The 21,696-nt window shown below is 42.1% G+C and overlaps 1 protein-coding gene across 1 annotated transcript; it reads right to left on the bottom strand.

Annotated features, from left to right (window-relative positions):
- Positions 1–1,782: 1,782 nt before the first annotated feature.
- Positions 1,783–21,462, bottom strand: abcb10 (ATP-binding cassette, sub-family B (MDR/TAP), member 10). The gene is made up of 13 exons (XM_076286099.1): positions 20,335–21,462; positions 19,846–20,046; positions 19,337–19,539; positions 16,734–16,868; positions 16,320–16,466; positions 15,579–15,714; positions 13,465–13,560; positions 6,956–7,165; positions 6,282–6,361; positions 4,651–4,831; positions 4,115–4,158; positions 3,995–4,029; positions 1,783–3,781 (listed from the first exon to the last, which is right to left on the bottom strand). Exons 1-13 carry the CDS (start codon positions 20,750–20,752, stop codon positions 3,526–3,528), a joined length of 2,142 nt encoding a protein of 713 aa, XP_076142214.1. The 5' UTR covers positions 20,753–21,462; the 3' UTR covers positions 1,783–3,525.
- Between the last annotated feature and the right edge of the window lie 234 nt (positions 21,463–21,696).

Raw genomic sequence — 21,696 nt, 5'->3', positions numbered from 1 at the left:
AAAAAACATTATGCAACAGAGACTAGTTTGTAATGTTTCATTTTCCCCAAACATTTTGCAATGTTTCTTTTCCCCCCTTCTGTTTTATGCATTGGCTAATGTCACACTTTTTGGCAGACTACTTTTGTTTGGGGGTTATAGTTCTGAGGTTTAAAAATAAAGGCAGCTGTTCTATGAAGTTAATTCGTGTCGAAGTGTTTTGTTTTATAGCAGTGTGGCCTCTGCTGTGAATAATGAAGATGCATGTCTAAATGTCCAGGTGTTTGCCAACATGGGCCAGCATTTGACACACAGAGGTAAATAGTGATAGAATGTCTTAAATATTTCAGCAACTGATAAATAGCAACATATAATACATTGTTTCCCAGATAATTGAATTCCATTTGTGGTGGTTGGTTTGTAGAATTAACTTGAATGCAACAGTTTAACAAATTAGCACAGCGTGGTTATGATGCCAACCAGATTTAAGCACAATTTAGTACAACCTGGAAAATCATTGTGTGGTGGTCAATGTTGATATTGTGGTGGGCCGCCACAAATAAGTCAATGTATGGGAAACACTAATATATTTGCAAACGCAACAGCTGTCTGAAATTTAGGATGTTGCCATGCCACCTTCATTCGGGACACATCCACTCTTTCACTACATAGTGCACTAGACTATACACGAATAACCACCAGTTATTCACTATATACAGCACTACAGTGGATAAATGGATGTCCAAAACAGTTCATGAATTCTGTTATATCTGACCGTTGTGATCTGTAAAAAAGTTTCTGAATATTTATCCTCACAGAGAAAAACAAGGGCCACCATAGAGTTGCAGTGCAATCTACTGTAATGTATTCCTCAAAATAATCTAGAAAAAGTGTGAAGAAGGAGGAGCAAGGAGAAAGACTCTCACAATAGTTGGAGGTGCTAAATGTTTGTTCTATAACAAAACAGAAGCCACTGAGCAAAACTTTTTTTTTTAGTTTTTTTTTTTTAGTTTACTGTTGTCTGACTTCTGTGCCATAATATCAAGGCTACTTTGTAAAATATTCAATTTCAGTGTGTGTGTGTTGAGTACTGGTGTTCCCTCGCTTAATTTGGTTGACCAGGTGCTGGTTGTTAGGACAACAATTACCAGGACTTGGTTTACCATCACACAAGCCTCCTGGTCAGAGAAGGAGGTAAGCTGCTTACCCGCTCCACTGACCAGGGGACCACTTCAAGTGTCGAGCCCTAATAGGGTAGGATTCTCTTCACAAGACCAGGCACAGGAGCCGGAATGGCAACCAGTGGTTTCCAGGGGTCGCATGCACTCTGCACTGTTGATGGGGAAACAGGCCCACTGACACACACTGAACTGGGTCACAAAAGCAATGCAACTCCACAAAATGTTCTCAGAAGTTCTGTTTTTGAGCAGTTTGAGAAATATACATGGAGAAACAAAACTGGTTTATCCAAGTCTTCATCACCCCTCTGTTACATTACTATTTGGACATATTTTGTAGTCGATAAAAGGCAATATTCTTTTGCACACATCTACTGTGTGCATGACACTGCCAACCTCCCAGAGGTTAACGTGTAAGTGTGTAAATGAGAGCTACTAAAATGGTCTAAAGAGGTGGAGCGGGGAGAAAAGAAATCCACCTTCATCAACACACAAGTCCCAATGCTGCGTGTGGCATATGACAACAGTGCCCCCTTGTGGCAAACAACAGTACTAAATCATCAAGTAATAAAACAATGTAACAAAACTCCTTAAATTAAAATCAATGGAGAAGACAATTCAGCAATATATTTTCATTTATACTTTAACACCTAATAATTTATCACACAAAACTATCTTTTCATATTGATTAAATAATTTCTCAACTGATACATCAAAAATAGACATATGGATTGATATGACATTTAACACACACACACACATATATATATATATATATAGTTCTGACGTATTGTATACTTCTTTTTAAGCTGTCATTAAAGTGTGCATCATTCAAGCCAGTGCAGTAACTTGCTCAATTCAAATGAATCCTATTCCTTTGCACTCACATCACTCATAAAGATGTATAAGAACAAAGACAGGTTGTCCTGGTTATTCTCCATCTGTTGCTAACAAACTATAGTGACCACAAAGGAGCATCCAGAGAGAGACACATAGTATTTGCATTCTAGGCACATGACATTCATTTTCTAAATAAAAGGTGTTTCTCTATAAAAATGCAGTAAAACTGTGTGACATACTGACCCTGTGACACTGTGACTACATGCATACACCCACATCAATTGAAACACTTGGCTACAGATTGGCTACAATATAATAAAAATTACATTTGGAACAAATGACAAATGAAAATTGATCATACAATTCCAGCCTTGGCCACTTTTGTCATTAAAATAATTAGTTGATTCAGCCAGTGGTTTAGATCACTACACTGCTTTGCCCAGGTGCCATCTTTTGCAAAGCAGCAGCTCAGTGCACTGTGTGGAACGTGACCGAAGTGGAGATAATCTCAGCATCAGCACTTAAATATGCAGTCATTTAGAGGACTTCCATGGTGGTTTCTTAGTTTAACTGGATCTCTTAGTTTTGTCACCCATAATTGTTTAACACTCCTAGAAAACATAAATCTGATCATTTCTTTTCATCAGTGTACAAACAAACACACAACAAACAAACAAACAATTCCAACACCAAGATCAGAAGTCTAACTGATCCCAAACCAGCTTGAGAGTGCACTGTACAGAAGTCATAAAGACTTCCAGTAATTAGGTCTACAGTCACTGCAATTTCTTTTGACAACCAGGAATGTGACGAGACAAAAAGATAAGGTGTGTTTTACAAAGGCCTATAACAACATAATAATGTTGTGTTTTACAATTAGAAGAGTCCATCTGAAATCAGTCAAATAAAGCCTTCAAACCTGGGGAGTCATTGCTTAGAGTTTCAAAAGCAGATCTTCATACACTATACAGTACTGTTCAAGTTTTTGGATACAACAAAAATATAAATTGTGCAGTCATAAAAACATCAGGCATACTGTGTGTCTCTCTAAGGAGTCACAAAAATAAAGATCTGTAAGGCAGGTTTGATTAGTGGACACACAGACTGACTCATGCTGTGCATAAGTCACAAGCATCATTTTCCTTTCAGTCTGCTTGCTGTTGGTACTGGTTGGTTGGTTGTTATTCAAGCATATTTCATGTTCTTTTCTCTTGTCAAAGAATAGTTTTCCAAAGCTCCTTTACCCTATTTAAAATATACATTATCAGTGGAAAAAAAAAATCCTCTCCTCAGTCTGCATCCACACCCAAATCATTGATTAGCTTGAGGTAGCACCATGACCGGTACTCAACTTGCGCTTGTCTGCCATTCCCAAAACTACGCTCAGGTTAGCATCTGAAGAGTGTTTATGTGCCAGAATTAAACAACCTGTTGGTGCTGCCAGGTCACTGTCCCCAATCAGTCTGTGGTCCTGGATGACCTTTGACCCTCAGAGCTAACCCAGTCTCAGTTCCTGGCCTCTGGTGCCTCACTCATACAGGGCCTGCTTCTGCTCGTCCTGCATGAAGGCCTGCTTCTCCATGAGCTTCCGGAAGAGTCCGTCGCGGTTGGCCAGCAGCTCGGCGTGGCGGCCGCACTCGACGACGTGGTGCTGGTCCAGCACGGCCACGTTGTCGGCGTTCTGGATGGTGGAGAGGCGGTGGGCGATGATGAGCACCGTGCGGCCCACCATCAGACGCTCCAGCGCCTCCTGCACCAGGAACTCGTTTTCCGCATCCAGCGCACTGAGATGAAGGAGGTAGGGAGAGAGGGAAAGAGAGAGAGAGAGATGGATGGATAGAAAGAGAAAGAAGGATGAAAAGATGGGAGTGTCAGAGAGAAAAAGAATGGAACAAAAGAAGTGGATAGAGTGTGATGAAATGATTCAGATTGACACCCATTCATTAACAGTGAACACACAAAACAGGACACTACATTAATAGAGGCTCTCTTCTTACCTTGTGGCTTCGTCAAGCAGGAGTATCTTGGGGTTCTAGAGAAAATTATGCAAAATTAAAACAAATGAAATCAGATTTGCACTGAATAAAACAGTATACATGTATAGTGAAATCATTTACCTTAAGTAAGGCTCTTGCAATGGCAATTCTTTGCTTCTGACCACCTGATAGGAGGGATTAGACCATTACATTCAATGCTGCACAAATGTAAAGGTTACATAATCACGAAATCAGACGACTAATTCCCCAATTGGAAGATTAAGCTTTTGTGAAATTGAGTCTAGACAATCTTAATGTGATGAAACACTGCAAATCTGGTTAAGAATGTCAATGAAGGGGAAGACTACAGACAACACTTCAGAACACTTTGAAGATTAAATGACAAAGGTGTCATTTTCATTTCACCTCTTCCCACTGAATCCACGGTTTAAATACCTTTGTCCCATTTATAGCATATCTGTGCAAAAGTCAATTTGTTCTCAATTTCAATAAAAACATAACATTCTAAATGGGATCAAGAAATACATGCATTCAGAGAAGCCATACTAATTCCTGTTCAACCCATCATGATATATTCATATTGATTACTAGTAGAAGATGTTACAGCACAATAACATGTTAACAATCAATAATGACCACAGTAAGTAAATGCTAACCTGACAGAAGAATTCCCTTCTCCCCCACCATGGTGTCGAAGCCTTTGGGGAAGCCTTGGACAAAGTCATAGGCATTGGCAATCTGAGCAGCACGCTGGATGTCCTCAGCTGTGACACTCTTGGGATCCACCGCACCATAGGCTATGTTCTCAGCTATGGAGCTGGAGAAGAGCACGGGCTCCTATGACACACACACACACACACACACACACACACACACACACACACACACACACACACACACACACACACACACACACACACACACACACACACACACACACACACACACACACACACACACACACACACACACACACACACACACACACACACACACACACACACACACACACACACACACACACACACACACACACACACACACACAAAATGAAGAAAAAATGTATAAGCATTAACAAGTGTCAATCGTCATGGATATCAATAACTATATGATTTACTATAACTTTATAACTTATCAATTTAATAACAATAATTAGATAGTATGTAGTAGGTAATGAAGATATCAAAAAAAGCTCCATAATTATAAGCAAAGCTGTGAACCAGGCTGTGTCAAATGTGCTTCTGCTAGGTAACATTATCAGGAAACACAACATCTTATTTTATTTTAGGGGCAGCTGTGGCCTACTGGTTAGCACTTCGGACTTGTGACCAGAGGGTTGCTGGTTCGAACCCCGACCAGTAGGCACGGCTGAAGTGCCCTTGAGCAAGGCACCTAACCCCTCACTGCTCCCCGAGCGCCGCTGTTGTTGCAGGCAGCTCACTGCGCCGGGATTAGTGTGTGCTTCACCTCACTGTGTGTTCACTGTGTGCTGAGTGTGTTTCACTAATTCACGGATTGGGATAAATGCAGAGACCAAATTTCCCTCACGGGATCAAAATAGTGTATATCCATATCCTATTCCCCGTCCACGCGGAAGACTCGCAACTGTATCTCCCACTGAAGTCTAGGGACTTTCTGCAGTCTCTCCTGGGTTGTCTGGAGGATATTAAAGGCTGGATGGCAAATAACTTCCGTGCCCCATATGTCAAGTCTCATGCTAGGAACCTTTGTGTTATTTTTGATTCAGAGCTTTGTCTTGACAAGTAAATCTGTGCTGTTGTCAAAAACAGCTTTTTATCAGTGACGAGTAATTGGCAAAATCAAACCTTTCCTGTCTTTTAAGGATCTTGAAAAAGTAATCTACGCCTTCATTACATCACGGCTGGACCAGTCCCTACTAAATTGTCTTCAGATGGTCCAAAATGCAGCTGCTAGACTGCGGACAGGTACTAAGAAACATGACCACATTACTCCAGTCCTGGCTTCCTTGCATTGGCTCCACTTTCATTTTAGAGTCCAGTTTAACGTACTTCTGACTTACTTACTGTCCATCTTCAACTGTTTGGACAGTCTAGCTTTAGCTTTGGTGACGCTCTGTCTGAACAGCTGAAGCAATTTGTCACCCTAGCTTACAGCTTTGGGAAGTTTTGGAACTACTTTTCTATCTTTTTTCATGCACCTTGTGTAAAACGTTTAACATTCTTTTTTGTCTCCAGATAAACAGGACACATATTTTATCTTTTTTTTTTGTTGAAATATTTGAAAATATTTTCATTGGTGGATTTACCTGACTGACTGTTCCGATATGACTCCTCAGCCAACAAGGATTAAGCTCCCGCACATCTCTGCCATCGATAGTGATCATGCCTGTGACAGCGGAGTGACACAATGTTATGTCTACTATGCCTCTAACAACAGATGCCTTTAAAATAGTCAATCATCTTTACACAGGGGCCATCATAGCCCTATTAATCACTTTTACACCCTAGTGTCTGCAAGTAAAACCAAAAAAGCACCGACTTGTTCAAAGCCATGAGGATGCAGGCTTTAAACTTGACCATACCAATAACCCTAACCCATGCTAATTACCCTAACCCATGCTAATAACCCTAACCCATGCTAATTACCGTAACCCATGCTAATTACCCTAACCCATGCTAATAACCCTAACCCATGCTAATTACCGTAACCCATGCTAATTACCCTAACCCATGCTAGTAAGTGTCATGAGGTGACAGAATGTGATGAACTAGAGCAGACATGAGTTTAAAATCTTCGACTTAAAAAAAGAATCAATTTGCTCTGTCTATATTTATAGACTGACTAAGCCATACCATGAACTTGGTTGATGAGGAATCAATAGACACACAACACATTGTGATAAAACATAGACCGTGTTTATGCTGGGAATGCACGATAAATTAATATTGCAACATTATTTCGCCAGTATCTCCGTCTTACCCGACTCTGGGTCATACAGACGCAACAGCAGGGACACCAGGGTGGACTTGCCCGATCCGCTTGGCCCCACCACAGCCATGACCGTCCCTGCCGGCACCAGGAGACTCAGGTTCTGGAAGATGGGCGCATCCTTGCGGGTCGGGTAGGCAAAGGACACGTTGTGGAACTGCAGCTGGCCCTTAAACTGCTCAGGTCTCAGCACTGTGCCCTCTGGGGAGACGGAGGTTGGGGGGGGGGAACGAGGGATGAAAGAGAGGGGAGATGGTATGAGGAAAGAAAGAAAGAAGAGAAGAAATTCAGAGGAGAAGAGACAGGAGGCTTAAGGTGATGATACATACACTAGACCCGCACATCCGGGAACCTTTAATGTGCTGCGTGTCCCCAGCCCTTTTTCGGGACGCTGTGGCACAACAGGTTACAGCGTCCATACCACATATGGATCCAAGTGCCCACAGTGCCCAAGACAAATTTGAACATGAAATTGAACTGTTATATTCAATTTACTATCAATATCTCATTGCTCCTACGCATAATACATTTAAATGTTAAAACAGCTTGCCATGGATGCACACACAATGGTAAGCTCTGCTTCCAAGTGTAGGCGGTTTGCCATAAGGTATGTTAAAACCGCTTGCCATAGAACTTCGAGGTCATGGACAACGGCATTGGCAAGAAAGCTAATCTAACAGGGACTCCCTCAGTGTGTTCCCAAATGCTTCAAGAAATGTCATGCCTTCCCCCATAACACGCAATAGTTTTGAACATGTTAGGAACAGAAGTTGCAGGAAAACAACATGAAGGAGGCATGGGACGGCATGAAAATGATCACTGGCCTGAAGAAGAGCAGCAGCTCTGTGGAGGGGGACCTGGACAGGGCGAACCAGTTGAACCACTTCTACAACAGGTTTGACTGCCCTGCTCCAGCGGCGGTGGTCTGTCCACCACCCCCAGCTGACTCGGACACGGCTCTTGTTTGCGTGCCTGCCCTACCCCCACCTCCCAGCCTCCCAGTCTCTCCAGCTCTGCATCCCGGTGACACCCAACGACCTAAACCACCATCACCTCACGCCCTGCCCCCGCCTGACGCCCCCTGAACAAACTGATCAACATCTTGGACAATGAGTGTCACCCACTCCACAGCACTATTGTTAAGCAGAAGAGCCTGATCAGCTGGAGACTTCGCTCACTGCCTTGCACAACAGACAGACTGATGAAGTAATTTGTCCCCAGGGCCATTGAACTGTTCAATGCTTCACTTAAGGGAAGAGGAGAGATAGACTTCTCTGCATAGTCTGTCTGCCTCTTCACCCCCTCCATGTTTGAATACTGTCTGTCCACTAGCCACTTTTTACCACTGTCTTTCTGCCTCAGTGTTTGCGTGCTATATTAGCACGTTACGGCTACAGTTTATTTCATACGGGAGCTAAATACAAAGATCGGACAACGTGATTTACAAACACACTTTATTTGCACACACGAACACGAACGGCATCCAGCATGGTTGCAGCAACTGCAAACCACAAACGCATACAGGACAATAAGCCTTACTTTCAGGGTGGCCAACTGAAGGTTGAGGGAACACGGACATTTAGTAAACTTTTCATTGTGTCGGACAATAGCGCTTCCTGATCTGGGGACGGAGAAAAGACCCGACGGAAAGTCGCAAGGAACATTATAAGGTCGTGGAGTGTGACGTACTGAACAAGCAGAAGTCAAGTGTGCAGGACAAGAGGGGTGTTTGGGACGTTCTGGTTATTTATGATGTGTTTAAGGTTATGAAATGATACAATAAGATTGCCTTGTTATGAAACTGTGGGTTTTATGGTATGGAATGTATTAATGGATATTTATATGGAGAAGATGCGTTTTGTTAATTAATTGATTGATTGATTGATTGTGCATTGGGTTAGTCGGCAGAGGTAAATTCTCTGGTCGGACTATGGTTGAAGGCAGAAGGAGGTAGAATGGTCTGAGGTGAGCAAGTGATAGCCCCTGCTAATAGACCTAACACTCATTCTGTGATTTGCAGCAGTTTGCCCCATCATTGAAAAGGGTTGTCAAAGTCGATTGGATATATTTTGGAAGCTCATTGATTGATTTGAGATTATTGTTTGGAGTTTGGTTTTTCTTTTCTTTTTCCGATTTTTCTCCATACTGGTTCATGCATGCAGCTGCTAAGGTGGAAATAAAAACCTGGCTACTTTTGAGAAACATCACCACTGTCTCCTGTTTCCATCACCGCAACGCCAGCCCGATCACACCCTCCCTCCATGCCACAGCCGAACTGTGGCCACACTTATACCTTTTCTTAAAATAGTTATATATATATATATAGATATATAGACTTATTCTTGCACTGTTGGACTTACTCATTTGCACTATCACCATGACCACTATCATCATTGCACTATCACCGTGACACTCACTCACACAGAGCACCTTACCTTACCTTACTATGCACAGAGAATCACAGGCTCAGTCCCTGCCTCAGTCATTGCAAGTGCCTCTTGATTGATTAATCACCACTATGTGGATACTGTTTTTAGAATTGATTTAGATTAAGTGTTAGTTAGTATAATTTGTATTTTAGTATATTCTTTATTTATCTATCTATCTTGGGGCAGCCGTGGCCCACTGGTTAGCACTCTGGACTTGTAACCGGAGGGTTGCCGGTTCGAACCCCGACCAGTGGGCTGCGGCTGAAGTGCCCTGCAAGGCACCTAACCCCTCACTGCTCCCCGAGCGCCGCCGTTGAAGCAGGCAGCTCACTGCGCCGGGATTAGTGTGTGCTTCACCTCACTGTGTGTTCCCTGTGTGCTGTTTGTGTTTCACTAATTCACCGATTGGGTTAAATGCAGAGACCAAATTTCCCTCACGGGATCAAAAAAGTATATATACTATACTTATCTTCTACTGTCCTTATTGCTTAGTTGTGTTTTTATATTATATACTTTTATTTACTTTTTCTGCTGTTAGTGAATGTGTGTGTGTTGTCTGTATGCTACTGAGACCTTGAATTTCCCCTGGGGATCAATAAAGTATCTATCTATCTATCTATCTATCTATCTACATTATGTCGGTGTTGAAGTGTTTAGATTCCCAACACTAGTAGGCATTTTAACAGCAACTATGGCTATGCGCTAACACCAGTCAGCTGAGTTTAACTAGCGGTAACATACAGAGATGGTTCCGTAGCCTCTTTGACAGCTCAGTGACATCAGGTATGTAACCTACATATTTATGTTTTTGCCAGCTAACTTTTAACATGATCTTCATATTCACTGAGCTACCTAAGCTTACGCAAGCTGTCAAACATGTCCTGCCTATGTGGTGCACCCCTCTGGTTTACATCCCGTGTTTATGTTAGCCAACTGTATCTGGATGTGTTGCTATCAGAGCAAGACGTTAGAGATGGCGCATGACATGCAGTGCCATCGTATCGCATGACATGATGCCTCGTATTAAAAAAAAAAAGTGATTTAAGCACCGAAATGAGGCACCGAAATCCACGTTGTTATTCGACGTAGTTACTACCGTTTGCGTCTGCATCAGTGCCATATTAGAACCGTGTTTCGGTGCCCAACCCTAATCTGAACTAATCTCCAATCACCTGTCTAGGGGAATATTTTTGCACTATATAAGGCAGTGTCTGTAATATATTATTCCTCTTTCAACATTCTGATGAGACCAGCTGGCCAGATTCAGAAGTCAATGAGGCAGTTAGGTAGTGAGTCAACATTACAGTACAAGCAGAGTTTGGTGAATCTGCAGTGATGTAGGAATATCATGGCAATAGAGCCAACATTGGCAAGTGCACAGTGACAAGAAGAAAGATCACCCCCCGGTGATGCGCAGGGGCCGGTGGTTTGCTACATGTCTGACAGTTGCACAAGCATACGGACAAGCACATTCAGGACTGAGGGTCAATGAACACTGGTAGCTCACTGGCACTGGGTTTTAAACTTATGTAGCCAACAATGTTGCACAGGCTATGCATAGTAAAGCGCACATCTGATTGTGATTGTAGTCCTCAGTGAACAGCGGCAGCTTGCTGGTGCAGGAGAGTGCTCACATGCGCAAAGCTGAAAGCACAGAACAGGCTATGGACCAACTGGTGACGTCCAGACTATAGGTCTGAGGTCTGTCCATGTTGGCAAGGTAACCTTTGCAAGAGACAGCCTTCGTCAAGAACAAAGTGATCATTACATGAGGGGTCATGTTCATGCATTACTGAATGGGTTTGTACGTGAAGTCGCTACTATGTTTTCTCCCCCTGATATCAGTCAAATAACACGAGTTATGTTATTCACCCATGACATCTGAATGGGGGCCCTCAGTCAAATAATATGGGTTATGTTATTCACCCCTAGAGAATGGGTTGCCTCAGTCAAATAACATAGGTGATGTATGTATGCTATGTCATTAAAGGGTCCCTCAATCATATACCATGGGTTACGTTAATTACCCCTCATATCTGAAAGGGCCCCCTCTACTGAGAGCCACAGAATGTGGGCTTAAAGCAACCCAATGCAGTTCTATTAACTTAAAATAACAGCTTCAAACTCATGGTACACAGAGAATGAAGTCTCTGACATGAATGACGTCTGTCAATGCATGCCCAGAATGATATTGCACTGTGTAAAGCTGTTGATCAGGTAGGATCATGACCCTTTTAGTTGGTTTTTAACTAGCTGGGTACTGTGTAAGCGCTAAATGGGTTATACTGACACCAATGGGCATATGGATGATACATGAGGCAACTTTTTGAGCAATGGTGCATTGTAATGTTGCACATAATGGTTTCCATGTATTCTGCTGATCAAGATACTGATGGTTACAGTTCTCAAGAAACTGATGGTTAAAATTCTGAAGAAACTTGAGGTTGGTGGAAAGGGTTGAGGGGTGTGTGTGTGTGTGTGTGTGTGGGGGGGGGGGGGGTATTGTATGTGTAAGCAACCTACACGTTACTCATCTTGCACTGGATCATCTTCCTGAATCTCAATATTCTGATCACAAGTGTGGGAAAATTACTAAGTTGGCACCAGTCAGGCTACATTCATTGTTTTGCACTTTTATGATGGAACATTTAATGGTTGCCACGGCAAGTACAAGTTCTCCAAGTTATGCCTTTATGAAAGAATTGGACCTCATTTTCACAGATCCTCTGTATTATGAAAGTTCAAAACTGCCAAAGGTACAGTTTTTGACCTATGCACAAATAATTCCAATTTTGACAATGTTCCACCACTTGGATTTTCATGGACCTTTGGTATGTGACATGGGAAGGTTTCATAAACTGAATACAAAAAAAATAATTTCTGCTGCAAGGTTTTGGGTTGGGTGATTTTTTCCTCACAGATTACCTAGACTACAGAGAAATGACGGTACGCTGTTGTGCGAATTCGCCTTATTCACGCGGCGGCCATTGTTAACCAAATTGAGGCTACAGGGTAGACAAACCATAGGATTGTAGAGAAGGAGAAGGTTCACCGAAGCACACAGAGGTTGGCTTTTACATTTGTTTATTGTAGTGCACAGCAATTGACTAACGTTTCGACACTTCTGTGTCTTTGTCAGAGTCCATAGGATTGTAGGGTTCTATGCATTCGCCAGTAGGTGGTGAAAAAGCATTAATGATATAGTCAGTGTACCCCTTTGGTTTACACAGTGGCCGCCGCGTGAATAAGGTGAATGGGGCAACTTTTTGAGCAATGTTGCTGGGCAACAACATAACCAGTTCCATTTATTCTGATTGGATGATCACAACGACTTGCCTACTGATGATTAGTGCTTTAGAGCAGTGGTTCTCAACCTTTTTTCAGTGAAATATTCTTTCAGCCAAGTACCCCCTAACCGCTACGCTTCAACCACGACTCCATCGTTTGAGTTTTGACAGTGATTGACAGGTGATGGCGGGTGGAATGTTTCAGGTTGGGTTTTAAGGATAATAAAATTGAATAGCCTACTGAAATATAAAATTAATTTTATTAACTTATATTTTCCTGAAATATTTATTAAATAATTGTTTTTAAAGTATTTTTGCATGGATTTTAAAATCTCACGTACTCCCTGAAGTGCCTTCACGTACCCCCAGGGGTACGTGTACCCCGTTTTAAGAACCACTGCTTTAGAGAAAATAAATTGTTGCCCAATATCAGTGGGAACATGCCAGAAGCACAATAATGTGGAACATTGCCCAGCAACAGCTGCCCCATATCATTAGCTTTAGTCTCTCATAACTAAGGCATTGCTGTGACATTGCAACAATTGCTACTATGTCACTAGCATAAGGCTGTGGACTACTACAACAAAAATACCTAGATATTGTCAGAGTAGCTTACACATTTATGAAGTGAAAACTATATACTACATTAGATTAGATTCAGATTAGATTCAACCTGGCAATCTTGGCCTTTAGCAGAGTACAGGTACAGAGCTATATACAGTATGTGCACGGCCTTTGCCCCTAATCTCTGTGGTGTTAAGTGGTCATGCAAGTGTGACATCACCATCGAGGGGGAACTCCGGTCTCCTGTCCACTAGTTCCCACAGTCTGGCTCCAGCACCAAAGCCTTTCATCAGCTCCGAGTAGAAGGAACTGAAACCTGACAGGGCAAATGGATGACCCAGTAAAAAAAACAGTCAAAGCCTGCACCTCAACAAATCACTGGTGTGGAGTCCCATATTTGGGACTGCACATAAAGCATACTTTTTTTTCTTTTGGTCAACAAATTACATAAATGATCCTGAAAACTCATTTAGTGTTAACAGCCACTTTTGGCTAGGTGGTTATAAAAAAAAAGTAACTATATCTGTCTTAATTAAAGTACCCATAAAAATGACATGCCACAGATTCCTGGCAATGACTGACTGATTTACTATCTCTATTGTTCTCGGAGCTAGAAAATATGTGTTATGAGAGCTCATTACGGCAGACAGAGAGTATGCGCGAGTGCAAAAGCAGTTCTTCTCACTTCTCTAGTGCAGCTCAATTTAGTTATGTTTCTTCTATCTTTGCTTTTGCTTGTTTACAGTCAGGAATTTCAACTAATGTGAAACTACACCAGAGAAAAACACAAGCGCAGACACACATTATACTATTACACAATAATAGTGGATTAAACCAATTAATTTGATCAATGTACGCCAACAATGGTATGAAAACTGGTTTAATGACTTTATTTGGGGATGGCTTTGCAGTCCACAGATCAAGATGAGCTGTACTCTCCCACAGCCCCTACAGATCCAATGTGTGGTGGTATGGAACACAAGCACACAGGACTTAATGTTTTTCAGGCCTATGATGTTATATTTTAATATTTATTAAAGAAATTGGGCTACATTTTTACCATTTCCTGAGACTTTACTTTTTAGGCAAGTCAACTAGTCTTACTTTTACTTTCTGTTTAATGGATAGGGAAGTAAGTCACTAGCTACATGGTCATTGTTTGTCATGCATTAAACCACTGTTTGTACTGTATATATTACCTTGTTTGGCTATTAATCATCGTGCATGGTCCAGAACAACTTTCTATTTATTTCATGTTTTTATATTTATATTTTCTGAATGACCTTTTGTACAGAGCGCTCTATCAATAAACTTGCTTCATCCTTCCTGACACATGGAACACAGAGACAACACGGCGATCTGATCTAATCTGAGATTTTACTGTCCAATATTCTCTTAATCTGAAAATAAATTGCTACAAAATATCATAGGAGAAACACAACAAGACAACATGAAATGTGCAAATATATTGATGGAAAAATTAAATGAAGGTCAATTTTGGCTTCTCACAAGGTTTTGAACCATGTAGGAAGAGAACATTCACTGGTAAAAGTAGATGACGATTAGATATTACTGTTTAAAGAATGTAAACCAACTGGCCGTGATCATTTAGGTTGGAGGAATGAAAATTAACTCTTTCAATACTGACAGAATCTTTATACAAAAACGCATCCTGGTTAACTGCTTATAGCGTATAGGTGAAATAAAAAAAATATGGAACACTGATTTTGGCAGCTTGCCTTGCAGTGTGATCTTGGAACATCACTTAAGGTTATTCATCAGCCAGATGAATATCTGGGTGGGAAATTCCAAGGAAATCAAACAATGTAGGGCAGGGGTTTCAGACTCAAATTAGGCGTGGCCGGATTTGTTGTAATGAGACCCCTTGGGGGTCGTCATTATCATGGTTATTATTTTTCACAGATCCATTTACATTTTTCTGCACAGGTACAGGTGCTCCTTTATTATAGCCACTTATGAGCAAACAAGTACAAATCATGTACTGTTGTTACATACTGCTCTTTCTCTTTTGAAATACCCTACATGCCATGTCAGTTTTGTCAGCCCTTCCTTCCTGAGGATGGTTTGTAGTGCTAGGTTTGATCAATCGATCATAGAAATATTACTTATTACACATTGAAGACAACTGGATGTGACTATTTTTTCTCCTAATTTTTCCCTTCCTATCCAAAACATCTAGGATGTATGTATGTATTTAAGTGTGAAAACTGCTGGCGGGGCTGATCTGGCCCCCAGGCCTTCTGTTTGACACCCCTGATGTAGAATACGTACACTAGGTCAGCCAGTCAGGCAAACAAACTAACACACACACACCTGCAATGCTGATGCCCACCCAGAAGGTGTACATGAGGAAGGAGGAAAGTTGTCCCACAGTCATGTGCTCACTGGCGGTCAGCAAGCCGCCCTTGTACAGCACCGCCAGGATCATCATGTTGCCACTGAGACCAGTCTGTCACACACACACACACACACACACACACACACACAGTGGGAGAGAGAGAACAGAAGAGGGTAATTTGTATCAGGATAAAGAGATTATGTCAGTTTTGGCTTTGGTCTTTGGCACGCTAGAAACCAAAAGCTACAACAAGGAACAGGTTGTTCTGGTGAGAAACATAGTGGTCGGTGGATGTTGTCTCTGCAGGTGTGGCCAGGTGAGTCAGATAGCCAGGGAGCTCTTAGGGAGCGATGGAGAGGTTGGACAGAGAGACTGAAAATTAATTTATGTGGAGAGAATTTAGCAATATGGAGTAAGAGTTTGGAATGGTATGATAACATGGAGTGAGTGAGTTGGAGTGAGAGTGTGAGTCTTAGTGATGGGAGAGAGAATCTGAAGTGAGGGAGCAACCATTGAAAAAGACAGAGATTATGAGAGAATGGGCCATATTAAGAGAGTGAATCTGGACTGTGATTGAGAGTGAGATGCAGGGAATGATACTGAGAGGTGGAACTGAGAGAATAGCCGTAGCACCCGAGTGAGCGAGAGTGAGTGAGTGAGTGCACCTAGAGAGCACCTGAGAAGTTCCAGGGCGATTCACGTTAAAGGTCACTCACCATCCCGAAAAAGCCGGCTCTCAGCACAGCCTCCTTCTTGGCCAGCTGGAACACGTAGTTGATCTTCCCCACATACTTCTCCAGCTCACTCCGCTCTTTACCGAACGCTCGCACCGTTCTCATGTTACTGATCCGCTCCTCAGCCAGCTGACACGGAGCGAGAGATCAAGAGAGACGATGAGAGAGACGTGGGGAGGGAGAACAGAGGGTATTGAGCAGAGAGAGAGAGAGAGGGAGAGGGAGAGAGAGGGAGGGAGAGAGAGGGAGAGAGACGAGTAAATGGACATAGAAAAGAAGAGGTGAGATGAGGTGAGAGGACAGGTGGAAAAATATTTTTTTTTGGGGGCCTGTTTACTTTCTTGTCACTTCCTTTTGTCAGAAATATCCCGACAGCATTCCAAAAGTTCCATTTACCTGCGTAGCCTCAGCCAAAGAGTCCTGGGTGCGTTTGGAGATGGAGCGCAGGTATCTGCCATAGATCACCGCCATGCCGGCCATGGGCGGAACGATCATCAGCACGAACGCAGCCAGACTGGGAGACACGTAGAACTACAAGGATGCACACAGGGGGCGAGAGAAAGAAAACAATGTCAGAAGTACATTCCTGGCCACCTTCTCTTGCTTTATGGTTGAATGCTCTCTTAATAGACGCCTCTCCCACGCACACCTTTAATGGATTTTTACAGAGTTTTCCATCAAACCCCTGCTGCAGTTATACAATGAGCTCACAACAATGGACGAGTCACAACCCATGATTATCCTCAGTCTACAACTATTCTTACAGAGAAGTGAACCGTTTAAAAAAAAAAAAAAAACAACAAAAAAATCCCTATTGTTTGTCTTCATTAACTGGTCACTTGAAGGGTTTAAGGATTACATAATTTCAAATGATCTTTTACACTTGTACCCCAATGGTGAAATAGGGCAGGTCCATGCATAGAGATGTCCTAACACCTAACAACAAAGGAACATAAATCTGAAATGCACTCCTACATTAGTGACACACAAATTCGCATGATGTCATCAGAGTATCTTATTCTTGAGCATAGATTTTTCCATAGAACAGAACTGTATATTGTGGATGTTAATGGTGATTAGTTCTGGTCACTAGCCTTTCATTCGATTACCCAATTTGTGCTGCACTAACAAGCAAACCTTTCATGGGTAATTGCTGCCACAAAATTCAACTGACGATGGCAGATTGTTAAACTACATAATATCTATAAAATGTGAAACAATATTGTGAATATTTCATAAAATTTCTTGTTCCACTGCCTTGGTTTTTCACGTTGAGAGTGCCAGTTCAGTAAATGTCTGAAATCAGTGAAAGGAGATCAGCTGGAATGTAATTTCATTTGAACAGCGTACGCTACTGCCATGCCATCTGCATTGCTAGGCAACAGAGTGAAGGAGAGGGGGAGGGGAGACAGAGAGAGATCCTGCCCACAATTACATTGGTCAACAATCTAGCCCAATTTGCTCTCTGACAATGGTTCTTAATCAAACAAGATGGCTCTTAATTATGCCATTTTGTTAATAATTTCTAAGGACATTGTATCCCATGTTGACTAATGATATACTTTCACCGAATGAATACACAGAGCCGCAACCTTTTACAGAAAAAGTGGCATTCCTGGCAATGTTACATCACAAACAAACCCAGAATTAATTTTAAGATTACATGCAAGTCAAGTTGGAAGCCACTTCCTTGAAGGCTGCTGACAACACAATAGTCCGTAGTATCACACAAAACACCAGAATGACTTCACAAACACTTGCGGTCATCACTGCTGACAATCAGCCACAATCTGCGTAATTAAGGGTAATCTTCCTTTTAGTAGTTACATGACCGGTTCCTCAGGTCCGATATGGCCCTCATTTCCTGCTACAGTAGTGCAGCCCCACTTCCTGTTCTGGGACATATATAGAACTGGTGCAAATGAGTTCAAGCCTTGTCACCTCTTTGTTACTGATAACAAATGAAAGATCATTGCACCAGTCTGTAAATCATCAATCAAATAAGTTCAGTGTTGACGGTCATTTCACAGGAAATGACAAACAAGATAACAAGATAATGACCAAATAAGAAAAAGAAAAACATACACCTGCAATGCTATGCGCACAACTGCTAATGGAAAGAAAATAAACCTTTCAAACCCCTCCACCTACATAGAATTGCCTTGAAACATTTTAATCACAAAAAGAAACAATCTTTGCAAATAAGGCTATAAAGCTATAAATGGCAGATGCTGTCTGCTCCGAAACTGGACACACTATGAAGTCATTATCTCAGTATATCATGGAGTCTGCTCATTTGGTCACCTTAGCAACAGGTGCTGCTTAAAAGCGCCCTTTCTGATGAGATCCCGGAGGGATGAAACCTAGACGGGCTACTCTTAGAAAAGGGCATCTAAGCCCATCTCCACAGATTTGTTTGGATTTGTTTTAAACCCCTTCTTCTGAGGGCATTGAGGCTTTCAGCTATTTCCATCAGTAAAAACACTTGAGGCTAGCCATCAGAGATTTGCTCATGAGGACAACAGCCAGTGTAGCCTATGTGTTTTTCCCCCTTTATCACAGTACATGGGGACCAGGTCTATGTAAAAAACAAACAAAAAACTGGCATTGCCATCCCTACACAAGTCTGGCATTGCCATCCCTACACAAGCACAATCCTTGAGAAAAGTCCCAGTGCTTAAGAATTTGTGAGAATGCTACTAACTTCCCTTTACTGCTACTACATCAACAGCAACAACAACTGGGCCAACTACTATGACACAAACTATTACAACAACCCCTTGCACCACTGCTCCCACTATGACATTTCTTTTCAGAATATAGTTGGCAGTTAGATCTGGGGAAGATAAATACTACCAAGAAATGAAAATACATGTTTAGGTACATTGGTCAACTGTTGTTATTTTTTAAATGTGCTATATAAATAAATTGACATTGACATTGAAATTGACCAGATTTGAAGAACAGAAACAGAAGACAAAAGCAGGAAACTTCCTCACCATCATACTGACACCCACACCCGCCTGAGCGACCGAGCGCAGGCCATCTGAGAGGTTGTCCGTCAGTGAGCGTCCCACAATGGTGGTATCTGAGGACAGGCGGTTGATGAGTTCTCCAGTGCGAGTCTTGTCAAAGAACCCGACTTCCTGTCTGATGATGGAGGAGAAGAGAGATTCCCGCAGATTTCGCACAATCTGTTGCCCTGTGAAAGATTGTCATGACAGTACAACCCGTCAATCACTAAACTTAAATGTCACCTAACCAGGAGCTACCAAGAGCCTTTCTGTGATATCAACATTTACTAGTAAACTTCAGCAGTGCAAAAAACACCACTAGTCAAAAACTTTGATGATATGCAGCCAGCTTTATCATCAAAGATCTTCATAATAATGTCAAAAGCACTTCTTTCCCCTTCACCACTGAACTGACAACAGCACAGGTTCTTCATCAGAGTATTATCATAGTACATAGCTCTGTCGATAGTTCAGGAGAAAGCCTGGACATCTACCGGAGATCTGCATGAGGTAGACGCGTGCAGCATTAGCAGCTCCCCCAAAGATGAACACTCCACCCAGCATCATACACAGGGAGGTCAGGGACGAACTGAAGTCTGCGGTGCTGCTGGAGTAGATGGTGTCGATGACCTTTCCCAGGAAATAAGGAGCCGACATGGTTACAGCACTGGAGGCCATCAGGAAACCCATGGCCGCTGGGAATGAAGAGGTGGGAGAAACAAACAAACAAACAAATCAGACTAATATGGTGTGGTGACAGCCATACTATACAGTTTCAGCAGGTGTAGCTCAAAAACTCCAACACAGTGGCTATATATAGTCTCTCTAAATATGAGAATAAAAAAAGTTATTTGAGAACCAGAAAAAAAAACCTTCAACAAAACAAGAGATCAAATCAGCACACAGTAACAAAAAAATACCCAAATCAGTGATTGTTTTGCCATGTCCATATCATGACCTGAAATGACATCTAAACTACATACTCGACAGTCGCCATCGCTCCGGGTGCGCCAGGTGCAATAGTCTTCTGATGTCTTCCGATGGTACTGGCATGAGGTTTTTACCAGTCTTGATTGCGTTGTCTTTACTTTCAACCCCATCTTGAGTGGCTGGCCTCGAATCAGTGGAGGTACTATAACAGTTCAGTTTGTGCGTCGAGAGTCTCCATAGATCCCGGGGTGCTGAAACCTCTCCAAGTCGGATACAGGGCAATGGCGACGTGACCACAGACTCTAAATGAGAAAGTGGCATGCGACGTGAAACTACATATTCACGTCTCTTCCATGACCCCTTAAGAACTGTACTTTCCACCCAGTACGTCCGACTTTGACCGCAATGTGTATTCCTGCGCTTCAGTAGGTTCACTGCTGTGCATTTTGTCAACTTAAATATGAGTTTCATCCTGTAGCATCTACTAAACCTAGCTGTCAGGTGGTCAACCGCATAGAAACACAATTTAAACTGTTAACTAACACATCGGGTCTTCGAATGGACAATGTTTAACAACATAACTTCGTGGTAAGGTTAGTACAAGTCAATTCGATTAATGAAATGTTAACGTTAGCCTGCTACAACACAGTTGCCAAATAAAGTGAACGGTCTCTTCGCGACAGCTGCACCCCCCTTAAAAGATCTGCCCAATGGGAAAGGCTATACTCTTCTTTTTGACAGTTATTTCACATTATCTGTTCATGACAGCCACATAAAAGAAGGGTTGTTGCGCCCTGCTATCTCCTATCGTTTGTTACCAACGCCCTGTCACAACAATCTGTTTACTGATTACTGAACAGGCTACAGCTATGTCGAACACATTCATTTGACACTCTCAACCACATCAACAATAAGCACTAAACGCACGTACAAACACCCTAAAAGAAAAGTATCCACAGTGTCAGAGGTATAGTCCGAAGACGAAAAGGTGACCCTAGTGTAGCATCCGGCGTTTACAGTGCTACACACAAGTGTGGCACTCAAACCAATGGCCGATCACATACACAGTATAACTTTTTCAGGCATGTTCAATCGAAATTATTTCCTTCTCACTTGTTTGTTGCAACACGTTCAGTTCTTTTTCGTTTTTAAAATGCCGAGTTTCTGCCTTTATATGAATAACAGTTGTAATATAAAGCTTAAATGCACACAAACAAATGACACTGAAACGAGACTCCATGTATAATGGGCAAACACCTAACGTAAAATAGCAATTCGCGAGAAAGGTTTAATTCTTCTCATAATTATACTACTGCAATTATATGGTATATTTCCTGTTTCACCACACACGTACGACAAGTACGTACGTACCAATGATTGTATATATTTGGTCTGCCAGAAATTCTCTGGTGTGC

This window comes from Alosa pseudoharengus, unplaced genomic scaffold (assembly GCF_046254945.1).
Source record: "Alosa pseudoharengus isolate Yale_2024_CS ecotype anadromous, Long Island Sound unplaced genomic scaffold, YU_APseudo_1.1 YU_APseudo_1.1_scf_15, whole genome shotgun sequence".
In the NCBI taxonomy this organism is placed as follows: domain Eukaryota; kingdom Metazoa; phylum Chordata; class Actinopteri; order Clupeiformes; family Clupeidae; genus Alosa; species Alosa pseudoharengus.
This window is presented reverse-complemented; position numbering and strand designations above follow the sequence as displayed.